We start from the raw sequence: 14,117 nt of genomic DNA, 5'->3' as shown, positions 1-14,117 counted from the left end.
TTTGAAGCCACTCCTTTGTTATTTTAGTTGTGTGCTTAGGGTCATTGTCTTGTTGGAAAATGAACCTTTGGTCAAGTCTGAGGTCCAGAGCACTCTGGAAGAGGTTTTTATCCAGGATATCTCTGTACTTGGCCGCATTCATGTTTCCTTCAATGACAACCAGTAGTCATGTCCCTGCAGCTGAAAAATACTCCCCATAGCATGATGCTGCCACCACCATGTTTCACTCCTGGGATTGTATTGGGCAGGTGATGAGCAGTGCCTGGTTTTCTCCACACATACCTCTTAGAATTATCAACAAAAATGTCTATCTTCGTCTCATCAGACCAGAGAATCTTATTTCTCATAGTCTGGGAGGCCTTCATGTGTTTTTTAGCAAACTCTATGTGGGCTTTTCCTTGCAGGTTCAGGACATATGTTTGGGGGGGGTGGGATGGAAAACCTGACATCTCAACTGCATTGAAGAAGTTGGGTTGTGTTCCTGGACTGTCAGGGCTATTGATGTGTTGGCCTGAACTCTTTGTTTCTGGGGTCCCAACCCAGTGGGACCAGTGTCAAGCTGATCCATCAAGGAGAAAGACCTTATCTGCCCCCCGGAAGAGAGATTGCTCTTTGTGTTGTGCATTGGTGTCTTGTAGGTGTTTGGATGTTCGAAGACGACCGTCATTAATGAGGGAAGGAATGTAAGGATGGCGGACAGAGCTGTCGGGTTCCTGCTCCTGAAGACACCAATCGCATTTTGTGTATTATATAGTGAGAATAATATCTTGCATCTTTGTATATATCGCTATGTGACATGTTCCTGTGTGATGATAATAATGTAGAGTATAGGATGTGATAATATAATTCATAAAGTAAGATGTAGATAGTTGACTGAAATACAGGTAGTGACAATAGGGTAAGTTAGGATAGAGTTAATGTTTGGGACTAGCCCACAGTGGCGGGGTTAGTGATAGGTCAAGTGACTGCTGTCACGATCCATTTTTTTCAGAGTTGCTGGGTTAGCTGATGTGGGTGGTGACCACTCCCACCATCCTTTAAATGATTACCTGATGCATCAGCTGACTGTTGGTGATAGAGTTTGCTCTATGGAGACCAGCCGTGCAGTTGAAGCTCTGTGGTGTCAACTTCTTATGGAATTTTGGAGTTCTGTTTCTGTGATATCTGTGGTGTGGAGCTTGACAGCAGAGTCTGGGAGCTAAATGTTGTGTTTTCACCTTGTCTTTCTCATGTTTGTCAATGTCCCCTGTGTTGAATCATTTGCAGTGGTGAGGCTAGCGCCCTTGCCGGCCAGTGCACTAGCCAGGGCAGTGCAAGGTGACAGCAAGGGACGACACTTTAGGCATTAGGGGAGTGCAGCAACAGACTCAGGTTTGAGGTTAGGTGGTGACCATCCCTTATTCCCTATCGGTAGGGCCTTCCTCTCCCCTATACCATCCCGTTATGTGTGTGTTGTGTCGTCCACTGACCGACCCCCTGCTGGGTCGATATATATTCTATGACATTATCACTAGTGTTGAGCATTCCGATACCGCAAGTATCGGGTATCGGACGATACTTGCTGGTATCGGAATTCCGATTCCGAGATCCGATACTTTTGTGGTATCGGGTATCGGTATCGAAACAACATTAATGTGTAAAATAAAGAATTAAAATAAAAAATATTGCTATACTCACCTCTCCGACGCAGCCTGGACCTCACCGAGGGAACCGGCAGCGTTCTTTGCTTAAAATGCGCGCTTTTCCTTCCTTCCGTGACGTCACGGCTTCTGATTGGTCGCATGCCGCCCATGTGGCCGCGACGCGACCAATCACAGCAAGCCGTGACGTAATTTTCAGGTCCTTCTAGGCATTCAGTATTTTAAAATTACGTTCCGGCTTTGTGATTGGTCGCGTCGCGGTCACATGGGCGACGCGACCAATCACAAGCCGTGACGTCACGAGAGGCAGGAGAGATGCAGAAATAGGCATCAGGACCTGAAATTACGTCACGGCTTGCTGTGATTGGTCGCGTCGCGGTCACATGGGCGGCACGCAACCAATCACAAGCCGTGACGTAATTTTAAAAATGCGCGCGTCTCCTGCCTCCCGTGACGTCACGGCTTGTGATTGGTCGCGTCGCCCATGTGACCGCGACGCGACCAATCACAAAGCCGGAACGTAATTTTAAAATACTGAATGCCTAGAAGGACCTGAAAATTACGTCACGGCTTGCTGTGATTGGTCGCGTCGCGGCCACATGGGCGGCACGCGACCAATCAGAAGCCGTGACATCACGGAAGGAAGGAAAAGCGCGCATTTTAAGCAAAGAACGCTGCCGGTTCCCTCGGTGAGGTCCAGGCTGCGTCGGAGAGGTGAGTATAGCAATATTTTTTATTTTAACTCTTTATTTTACACATTAATATGGTTCCCAGGGCCTGAAGGAGAGTTTCCTCTCCTTCAGACCCTGGGAACCATCAGGGATACCGTCCGATACTTGAGTCCCATTGACTTGTATTGGTATCGGGTATCGGTATCGGATTAGATCCGATACTTTGCCGGTATCGGCCGATACTTTCCTATACCGATACTTTCAAGTATCGGACGGTATCGCTCAACACTAATTATCACCAACCGTACTTTTTTCCGGTGAACCCATGGCTCAAGCTCAGGCTTTTGTTCAGCTGATCCAGACCCTCACAGATGAGGTTAAGGAGCTGCGGTGTCAGGTGGTGAAGCAGCTGCAGCAGGTGTTGGGGTTCTGGCTCTCGACTCATGTGCAGGCTCAATTGGAACCCAAGATATCTCTCCCTGACAGGTTCTCTGGAGGGAGAGATAATGTTTTGGTTTTTAAAGAGGCCTGTACGTTATGTTTCAGGCTCCGCCCTTGTTCTTCGGAGAGTGAGAAACAGTGTTTGGGGATTATAGTCTCACTTCTCAAGGGTGATCCCCAATCCTGGGCCTTCTCCCTGCCGACCGATTCGCCATCTTTGTGGTCAGTGGACAAGTTTTTTGTGGCATTGGTGCTAGTGTATTGGGATCCTGATGGCGTCTCTCTGGCTGAGTCTAGACTCTGAAAAATCAAGCAGGGGGTTTGGCCGGCTGAGACGTACTGCTCAGAGTTTCAGAGATGGGCCACTGACACTTAGTGGAACGACCCTGCTCTTAGGAGTCATTTCTGTCAGGGTTTGTCAGGTAGGCTACGTGGTCTTATAGTCATTACATCAATGTCTGCCCATCTCATTCCAAAGTATGTACACCATCTCAAAAGCAGCGTCCCCCTGGTCGTGTGGAGGAAGGCAACCAGGGTGTGTATATTTCCTCCATCTTTTCATCTCAGTGTATCATTATTCCTGCTGAAGTGGTGGTTGGCGGGGTTACTGAGACTATATCGATGCTTGTGGATAGTGGAGCTGGAGTCAATTTGGTGGATTCTCACTTTGTTCTGACCCATGGTCTGATTGGTAGGACGATGGCAAGACCCATTAGTGTTCAGGCAATTGACTCTGTCCCACTCAGCCAGGGGAGGGTTACTCAAGTCGTAGATCATATTAACCTGCATATAGGGACTCTTTATGAGGAGTCCCTGTCATGCTATGTCTTTTCTAGGGTATGCCAACTCACATTGTCCTAGGTCTTCCCTGGCTGAAGAGACACAACCTGGTCATAAATTGGCGGTCCAGGGAAGTAGTCAGCTGGGACCAGTCTTGTGAGGACTCCTGCCTGGGAGCTACGATCTCTGCCGTCTTTCTCCAACTCACCCCTTCTTCTCCATTGGGCGCAGCTGAGGTGCTGCCACAGAGTAGGGGCAAGACTCATCCCTCACCACAAGTAAACCCTGCATTTCTGAGCCCTCGTAGGAGGAGGGGTCAGGGGAGAGTGGTGGTTCCCTCTGTATGTTGTGAGGGTAAGAGTTTGGTGACACAGGGGGATGCCTCTGTTGTCAGTTCCTCAAAGATTTCATCATCCTTTGGCAAACGCATGCGTGGAAATAAACGTTCCGGTCCGGACCTATGTGTGAATCAATAAGTTTTGGTGTCCGCCAAAAACATCTTGTGGTACGCAACTGTGACCTGGAGTTCTAGGGTGATTGGGCCATATCAGGTGTCAGCCATTCTCAGCCCGGGAATTTTCCAGCTGGAGTTACCCCCAATAATGCATATACACAACATATTCCACAGCTCAGCGCTCTGGAGCTTTGTTGAGCATACGCTATTGACATCTCCATCTGGCTGCGTTTGCCGTAAACCTGACGATTAGGTGACTGCGGAGGTGTACCCTAGTGGATCGAGGCGTCCTCACCGTATGTCATTACTGGTGAGGTCTGGTGTTGAGGGTCCAGAGGCCCCTCATTGAAAGGGGGTACTGTCACAATCCATTTTTGGATTTGATGATCCATTTTTGGATTTGTAGCAGCTCTGGTTCAACTATGTTTTAAATGTAGCTTATTTCCTTTCAGGACCAGCGGGGGTTAATGTCAGTTTTCCCTCTCTGGCAATTTGCTGGAACTGCAGAGTTGCTGGGTTGGCTGATGTGGGTGGTGACCACTCCCACCATCCTTTAAATGGTCACCTGATGCATCAGCTGCCTGTTGGTGATTGAGTTTGCTCTATGGAGACCAGCCGTGTAGTTGAAGCTCTCTGGTGTCAGCTTCTAATGGAGCTTTGGAGTCCTGTTTCTGTGATATCTGTGGTGTGGAGCTTGGCAGCGGAGACTGGCAGCTAAGTGTTGTGTTTTCACCTTGTCTTTCTCATGTTTGTTACTGTCCCCTGTGTTGAACCATTAGCAGTGGTGAGGCTAGCGCTTTTGCCTGCCAGTGCAATAGCCAGGGCAGTGTGAGGTGACAGTGAGGAATGAGGTTCCTGATGGTGTTGGGGGGAAGGACCCACTTTGGGCATTAGGAGAGTGCAGGGACAGACTCAGGTTTGAGTTCAGGTGGTGACCATCCCTCATTCCCTATCAGTAGGACTTTCCTCTCCCTCATACTATCCCGTTGTGTGTGTGTTGTGCCGTCTGCTGACCGACCCCTGCTGGGTCGATATATATTCTGTGACAACTGCTTTCTGGGAGTTAGGGAGTTTGGGTTTGGAGTGCGCAGTGAGCAGTGCTGCCTAATAGGTAATTCAAAGTGAAAGGAGACTAAGGACTAAAGACTGATGAGATAGAGTGGCCTTCCAGAGAAGGGTCCTTAGATTGAATGCCAAGTCACATACCCCAGGGCTTGTAACAGAGAAGGTAATGGATTTAAGCAGGACTAGTGGGAGTCCCACGTTCAAGAGTTCCATGGCGTCAGTAGTTGTAGAAATCTGATGCAGAATAGATTTGCAAGTAAGGAGAATTGCTGATCAGGACTGTGGTGTTAAAACCAGGTTTGTGGCAAAGTAGAGAGAAACATTGTGCCTCACAAGCCTTGGAGTTAACTATGAAGGAAGGATACTGAAAGTGAAAAATGCTTTATACTGTAAAGGAACCATCAAAAAGACTTTGCAGCTGCTATCCCCATTATATAACTCTTACCAAGTTACCTTTCAGTAAAGAGTTTATTTTGGAATGGAAGTCTCTCTCATTGAACTGTAAAACATCTGGTCCTGGCCAGCCCACAACACTGGCTACCGGTGGCCTTCATGGGCGTAAGGCCCTCACAGCACAATTCGACTAACCCAGCCAGGACCACGCATTCATGTAGCGCGTCAGGTCGTAAAAGGAGATGAGTGCCTTGCCCATGTCTACCGCCCCACGCCATGCTACATGAACATGGTCTTAAACAGAAATAGGAGTCCTGGAAGTGATGATATGGCTCCCACAGAGCCCTGATCTCAACATCAAGTCTGTGTGGAATTACATGAAGAGTGTGGAATTACATGCTTCCACAGAAGAACAAACTACCTGCCGATTTCCTTCAAAAAATGTGCGTACATATAGCTGGAAGAATTGATATTTTGAAGGAACGGGTGGGCGCACCAAATATTAATTTGATTTACATTTCTCTTTCAGTTAATTCACTTTGCATTTGGTTGATAAAAATAATCTATTAACACTTTGTTTTTAAAGCATTCATAACTTTGCAGCATTTTTCTCCACACCTGCCTAAAACGTTTGCACAGTACTGTATATATATCAAAAAGTGCAGCAGCACACTGTGAACACCAGTCTATCTATTGTGATCAATAGTATCCATAAATATAATAAGCATCTTACAGTAGCTTATGTAAGCTGCAGTAAATACAGCTAATTCTACAAAACAATACTTGCTGTGTCTATAAATGACTGATTTTTACTATGTTTCCTGATTTATTGGGCTGTACAGCAGGTTATAGAACACAAAGACAAATAAAAATGAAAGCAAAATATTAGGTGCAGGATGAAAATATAAACGTAAAGCCAACAAGTTAATTTGTTATAAAAGCGGGAGCACCGCTAACCAAGACGCAGTCCGCAGGTCCCACACACAGGGCAACAAACTACCGTGGGCTAGACATTACCTCACCATCAACTAGCACTACCCATGTTTCTAAAAAACTAAGGATTTGCTTGATTTAGGCATTCTTATCTACATACCAAGCGATGGTATGATTAAGACTCGGGAGAGTCGAAATGTCATGTTTTGTTGCTAGATTTGATCGCTTTTCCTTATGTTTGTAGAATTGCTCCCATGTGTTACCTATATTGAGTTATGTTGAATAAATTCACACTATCTTGCATAATTGACCACTAGAGTGTGCGGTGTCTCTCGAATAATATTTGATTACTGGGACTTTTTCTAGTCCGTGACACCTGCACCTCGCCTTAAATTGACTGAGTGCACACCATTGTACCTTATCTTACTATCCTTTTTTGATTAGGCAGTCTGCACTATGTAAGAAAATATCCACTGATATTGTTCCAAGTTCAAACCCTTGCTCTCAGGTGGACCTAGAAGACGTGTATTCTGTGCCTGAACTTTATGTGCCTGAGGATAAGGATGTTCAAAAGGAATGTTGGAAGACTACTCTGCCAACGACCTTGGAAGGTAACACAGAATTTATATGGATTAGTCAGTAACATTGTGTTTCATTGTGAACATCTAGGAAACTGCATAGCTATTTCACTGTTATCACCAATGTACTTTAAATGCAGTAATCAAACAGTAATTGTTGTGAACTTCTCTAACTCGGCATTTAATAGTCCATAAAGTCAGATAAAGTAGCAATTGCTTAAAACACAGGAATGTAGCAGAAAAAAAAATTAAGGGTTTGTCTACGATAAAAAATTATTTTCCCCATTGAAGGGAACCTGTCACCCCCCACCCCCCCCAGGGGTTTGTAACTAAAAGAGCCACCTTGTGCCAGGGAGGCAGGTCTTTCCCCCCTAATCCAGATGCCTCCCAGCCGTCACTCATAGCCTCTGCATGCCGGGCGCCGCCTCCTCTTTCTTCATCAGCGTCCCCGGCGACTGCGCTGTAAGTTCGAAGGGCAGCGCAACTGCGCATGCCCGAAAAAAAAAACAGCTCAGGCGCTGGGGACGCTAATAAAGGAAGTGGAGGCGGCGCGCAGAGGCCATGATTGACGGCTGTGAGGCGTCTGGATTCGGGGGGAAAGACCTGCCTCCCTGGCAATTTCACGGTATGAGGAACAAATTTCAAAACCGATTCTTTCAGCAGTGCCAGGGACCCGAACTAAAAGAGCCACCTTGTCAGAATGCAGCAATAGTGCTGCACAAGGTGGCTCTTTTAGTTACAAACGCCTGGGGGGATGACAGGTTCCCTGTAAGCAGACAGCACTAGTCACTGAGCCAAGTGATTGGCTGCAGAAGTCACATACGCTGCAGTCTATCATCATAGGCCAGATCGGACACAGAGAAGCTGGACCTGGAAAGTGAGTATGTGTGAGTTTATTATTTGTACAGCTTTAACCCTATGTGTAAATAAATATCAATCCCTCTTTGAACCCCGTTCTGGCATCTGCTGTACGTGTATGGTGCAATGGGCAAAGAGTTTCCTCAAAGCACTGTACATGTACAGAAGCGAAGCCATATCCATCAGCAGTGAATGTCAGCTGTGTATTATAGCTATGGACACGGATAGTGCTAACATCGATTGTAGCAGTTTCACTAAAATATCAATAGCCATTGAAGACTGTAGACGATTGTGAGCAGGAGGGGGGTACTTTTTTCACTCTATCAGTCCATCCAGTGGTAGGATGCTGATGGTTTTCTATGACAACCCAAAGCCAAAGTCTTCCAGGTTTGCCAAGTCTGGTCGCCTGTTCGGGCCTGCCATAAGCAGATTCTAAGAGGCCTTATGTCAATGTAAAACTGACAGAATCAAAACCCTGCAATACATGAATATCGCAGTGTAATAGACCAATGATCAGAATAGGCAAAGTATAAAAACAGAATGTGCATTTTTGTTCATTCCGCATCATTCATTAAAACAATCTATGAACCCCAGAATGGTAAAAATAAAAAATACAGATCATTTTGCAAAAAAAAACCTCTCATACAGGTCAGGTCTGCAGCAAAAAGTAGAAAACCATAAAAATGGTTACAAATTGGATGTCATTGTAACCATATCAACTTCATCTATAAATCTGTTTCTTTATCCCATGGAATTGCAGTTTGTTCATTCACACCATAAAAATTAGATTAAAAAGTGATCAAAACTAAAGCTAAGCATACTTGTTTGGAAAACTTTCGCCAATCTCAAATTTGCCATGAATGTTACACATTCAAATTTGTGTTCGGATTCCCGAGCTATTTTCCTAAAAATCAGCAAAAGTCGGCCAAAGTTTGGTAAATGACCGACTTTATTAAGGGCTCTTTCAGGGTATGTTTCCACGGGCCGGATGACATCTGGATTAGCTGCGGATTGAACGCTGCATACAGCTGCAGCGTTCAATCCGCAGCGTCCAGATGTTACAGCATAGTGGAGGGGATTTTATGAAATCGCGTATCCACTATGCATGCGAACACGCATCTGGCGACCCTGCGTTTCTGGACATGCGGCGCGTCTTTTTAGACTGCAGCATGTCTTTTTATCTTGCGGTGATGCTCCGCAAGGTAAATAGCACAGTTGTACGTATAGGGTGCGGCGATTCCGGATGTGTTCAATGATCCGGAATCACCGCGCATACAGAAGGGGGCGGCGCTTTGAGCGGAGTGGGGTTTCCGCTCACACAGGAGAAGAAAAATTATGTTGTGGCACCCCAGGAGTCTGGTTGTCACAGTGGCATTGCCTCCCTCATGGAGGGTGATGTCATGCCTGGAAGCAAGGAGGGGTCCCCTTACCAGGTAATACCAGCATCCAACACCTTCCTGACTCCAGGCCAGAAGGGGGAGCTCTAACACTCGGTTTCAGGGGAGATTCCCTATAAGTTCTGGCCTGGAGGCAGTGTTAGTCAGTGTGATTCTAGTGAGAAGGCTGAGAGGGGAGGAGGCAAGTCGAGGAGAACCTGGGGAGTGGAGCTGTAGCCAGGCTCACCCCAGAACAGAGCGCTGATAAAATAGGACGCCAGAGTCCTTGGCTGTGTGGATGCTGTACGCCCCTACAGCTGAATCTGGAGAGCAGGGAACTGCAAGCTCCTTGGCCACACTCAACGCCTGGAGGCACCACAGCAGACTAAGATCTGGGGTTGCCAGTGAAAAGGCAGTGCCCGTGATAAGCTCACACTGTCTGCCATACAGGTTAGAAGCAACACGCAGGAGAGGAACTTGAGCAGAACTTAAAGCAGCAAGGACCTAAAAGAATAGCGCAGAAGGAAGGCATCCAAACCCACCTGGCTAGGTGGATCCAAAGTTGCTTCCAGGCTTCCCGAACCCCATCATCACATGTTACCCGTGCCCCGGACTGTACCTGCAACTAACAAGTAAAGGTAAAGGAAACTGCAATCCTTTTGTCCTCCAGTCATTTCCCGCACCCTCAGTCCTGCACCCCATCATCTACGATCCCTTACCAACTATACCAGTAGCCCTGGGGCCCCGCTTCACCTGTGGGAAGCAGAACCATCCCAGCTGCGTCACTATCAGCCCCAGCGATCCCCTTAAGCAGTGTCGGCCATCCATTGCCGAACACCACAGGTGGCGTTATGAACTAACTCCCCATAGACTCTATTTCTCCTTCATTTCATTAATTTTATTGGACGCCCAGGGCCACGGACCGGGTCACTGCTGCCATAACAATCCCCTTAAGAACCATCTGACCCGGCCCGAGTACCCCACGGCCCTAGCGGGCGCTCCAATTTCATTGGGATCACTGAAACTTGGTTGGAAGATACACATGATTGGAATACAAGGCTAGAAGGATACAACTTATTTGCGAGAAACAGACTTAACAAACGAGAAGGAGGTGTCACATTGTATGTTAGAAAGGCATATATCTGCACAGAGATTGAAGTTTCAGAGACTTTGAGTTCTGTGGAAACTGTTTGGGTAAGAATACAAGGAGAACACAACAGAAAGGACACCATTGTAGGCATTTACTAGAGGCTGCCTGTGCAAGCTGAAGATATGGATGAACTCTTTATTCATCAACTGGCCAAGTTCTCCAAAAAATATGACATAGTGGTCATCGGAGATTTCAACTATCCAGACATTTGTTGTTAATCTCTCTCAGGCAAAACTATCCGGTCAAGAAAATTCTTATCCTCTTTTGCTGACAACTTTATCTTCCAAAAAGTAGGGGAGAAAACAAGGGGATCTGCTACCTTGGATCTAATACTTATGAACAGGAAGGAAATGGATGAGGAAGTAAGAGTGGCTGGGACTCTAGGAGGTAGCGACCATGCTATATTAGAATTTTGGATAACTAGAGGAGGAAGACCTGTGAAGACTCAGACTTCAAGGTTACATTTCAGAAAGGCAGATTTTAAGGGATTCAGAAAGAGAATCGTAGAGATCCAATGGCTGGATATCCTTAAGGACAAAAATGTCCAGGAAGGATGGGAAATCTTGAACAATTAGATTCTCAAAGCACAATCATTAACAATTCCAAAAAGAGGGAAGAATACGAAGCATTTAAGGAAATCAGGATGGATGAACACAGAACTTAAACACATGCTAAAAAGGAAGAAAGAAATGTTTATCAAATGTAAAGAGGGAGGTATATCTAAAGAACAATATAATGCTGTCTGCAGAACCTGCAGGGCATGAATCTGATTATCCAAAGCTGACAATGAATTAAGGCTTGCAAGAGACGTCAAAAGCAGCAAAAAAGGATTTTGGGGATATGTCAAAAGTAAAAGAAAAGTCAAAGATGCTATAGGATTTTTACAGGATGAAAATGATGAAATGGTAAGAAAGGATGCTGAGAAGGCCGAACTTTTAAATTCAGCAAAGCATTTGACAAGGTATCTCACACCATCCTGATTGAAAAAATGACTAAGTATGGAATGGACAAGGCAACTGTTAGGTGGATTCATAACTGGCTTAATGATCGGACCCAAAGAGTGGTCGTAAATGGCTGCACATCCAGTTGGAAGAATGTCTCAAGTGGGGTACCACAGGGTTCTGTACTCAGCCCTGTATTGTTCAACATCTTTATCACTGATTTAGATGAAGGAATTGAGGGTACACTGATTAAATATGCTGATGACACAAAGCTAGGAGGAATAGCTAATACTAGAGAAGAAAGAGAGAGAATTCAAAAAGATATAAATGAACTGGAGCAATGGGCAGCAACTAACAAAATGGTTTTTAACAGGGGAATATGCAAAGTACTACATCTGGGCAATAAAAATGAAAAAAGCATAAACAGAATGGGAGGAATAGGGCTAAGTAACAGCACATGTGAAATAGACTTGGTTATACTAATAGATCATAAAATGAACATGAGTCAACAGTGTGATGCAGCAGCAGAAAAGGCAAGTGCAATTCTGGGATGTATTAACAGAAGCATACAGTCTAGATCATGTGAAGACATTAATGCCCTCTACTCCTCTTTGGTCAGACCTCATCTGGAATACTGTGTCCAGTTTTGGGCACCACATTTAAAAAAAGACATCAACAAACTCTAGCACGTTCAGAGAAGAGCGACCAGAATGGTGGCCGGTCTGCAAACCATGTCCTATGAGGAATGGTTACAGGATTTGGGAATGTTTAGCTTGCAAAAAACAAGACTGAGAGGAGACTTAATAGCTGTCTACAAATATCTCAAGGGCTGTCACATTGTAGAAGGATCATCTTTACTCTCATTTGCACTAGGAAAGACTAGAAGCAATAGGATGAAACTGAATGGGAGGAGACACAGATTAGATATTAGAAAAAACTTTTTGACAGTTAGGGTGATCAATGAGAGGATCAGGCTGCCACGAGAGGTGGTGAGCTCTCCTTCCATGGAAGTCTTCAAACAGAGGCTGGACAGACATCTGTCTTGGATGATTGAGTGAATCCTGCTTTGAGCAGGGGGTTGGACCAGATGACCAGGAGGTTCCTTCCAACTCTACCATTCTATGATTCTATGAATTTTGTGAGAAGCACATATATATATATATATATATATATATATATATATATATATATATAAAGAGAAGCAGCACCAGCAGGGGCGTACATGGAAATCATGGGACCCCATAGCAAAAGTCTGAATGGGCCCCCTCCACCCCCTCCTCATGCTCCGCCTTCAACAACTGGTGGCCGCCCTCACATGTACAACTACTTCCGGTGGGGCCCAGCATACACTGCTCTCTTTGGCTGGAAAGCTATGTCAGCCAGGGGGTGTGGTGTCCTTTTGCAAGTCCAGCCAGAGAGTTCAGCTGGGAACAGTGCAGGACTAGAAAGCAGGAATTAGGAGGAGCCAGTTACAGAGTGACGGCGGCGCGCACATTTAATTAAAGGCAAACGGCACAGCATAGCCCAGGGGCGGACATTGACAGCTTGGGGCCCCTGTGCAAGAAATGTGTCTGGGCCCCCTCCTTTTATGGTGACAAAGCTACATAAATATAAATATATATACAGTGCGTACGAAAAGTACTCACTCTTTGCTTCATTGCAGCCATTTGGTAAATTCCAAAAAGTTCATTTTTTTCTCATTAATGTACACTCTGCACTCCATCTTGACTGAAAAAAACAGAAATGTAGTAATTTTTGCAAATTTATTAAAAAAGAAAAACTGAAATATCACATGGTTATAAGTATTCAGACCTTTTGCTCAGTATTGAGTAGAAGCACCCTTTTGAGCTAGTACAGCCATGAGTCTTCTTGGGAATGATGTAACAAGTTTCTCAAACCTGGATGGATTTGGGTATCCTCTCCAATTCTTCCTTGCAGATCCTCACCAGGTCCGTCAGGTTGGATGGTGAATGTTGGTGGACAACCATTTTTAGGTCTCTCCAGAAATGCTCAATTGGGTTTAGGTCAGGGCTCTGGCTGGGCCAGTCAAGAATGGTCACAGAGTTGTTCTGAAGCCACTCCTTTGTTATTTTAGCTGTGTGCTTAGGGTCATTGTCTTGTTGGAAGGTGAACCTTCGGCCAAGTCTGAGGTCCAGAGCACTCTGGAAGAGGTTTTCTTCCAGGATATCTCTGTACTTGGCCGCATTCATGTGTCTTTTAATGAAAACCAGTCATCCTGTCACTGCAGCTGAAAAACACCCCTATAGCATGATGCTGCCGCCACCATGTTTCATTGTTGGGATTGTATTGGGCAGGTGATGAGCAGTACCTGGTTTTCTCCACACATACTGCTTAGGATTATAACCAAAAAGGTCTGTCTTCATCTTATCGGACCAGAGAATCTTATTTCTCATTGTCTGGGAGTCCTTCATGTGTTTTTTAGCAAACTCTATGCGGGCTTTCATATGTCTTGCACTAAGTAGAGGATCTGTCGGGCCACTCTGCCATAAAGGCCCGACTGGTGGAGGGCTGCAGTGATAGTTGACTTTGTGGAACTTTCTCCCATCTCCCTACTGCATCTCTGGAGCTCAGCCATAGTGATCTTGGGGTTCTTATTTACCTCTCTCACCAAGGCTCTTCTCCCACGATTGCTCAGTTTGGCTGGACAGCCAGGTCTAGGAAGACTTCTGGTGATCCCAAACTTCTTCCATTTAAGGATTATGAAGGCCACTGTGCTCTTAGGAACCTTGAGTACTGCAGAAACTCTGTTGTAACCTTTGCCAGATATGTGTCTTGCCACAATTCTGTCTCTGAGCTCCTTGGCAAGTTCCTTTGAC

The 14,117-nt window shown here is 45.6% G+C and overlaps 1 protein-coding gene across 5 annotated transcripts in view; it reads left to right on the top strand.

The window, feature by feature from the left end:
- The window catches only part of SHOC1 (shortage in chiasmata 1), a 549,593-nt gene that overhangs the window by 100,492 nt on the left and 434,984 nt on the right, over positions 1-14,117 (top strand). For all 5 annotated transcript variants that reach the window (XM_077251003.1, XM_077251012.1, XM_077251020.1 and 2 more), the window contains exon 5: positions 6,822-6,988. In XM_077251003.1, the coding sequence (XP_077107118.1) occupies positions 6,822-6,988 (167 nt within the window). The remainder of the gene's footprint in view (positions 1-6,821; positions 6,989-14,117) is intronic.

The sequence above is a fragment of the Ranitomeya variabilis genome, chromosome 1 (assembly GCF_051348905.1).
Source record: "Ranitomeya variabilis isolate aRanVar5 chromosome 1, aRanVar5.hap1, whole genome shotgun sequence".
In the NCBI taxonomy this organism is placed as follows: domain Eukaryota; kingdom Metazoa; phylum Chordata; class Amphibia; order Anura; family Dendrobatidae; genus Ranitomeya; species Ranitomeya variabilis.
This window is presented reverse-complemented; position numbering and strand designations above follow the sequence as displayed.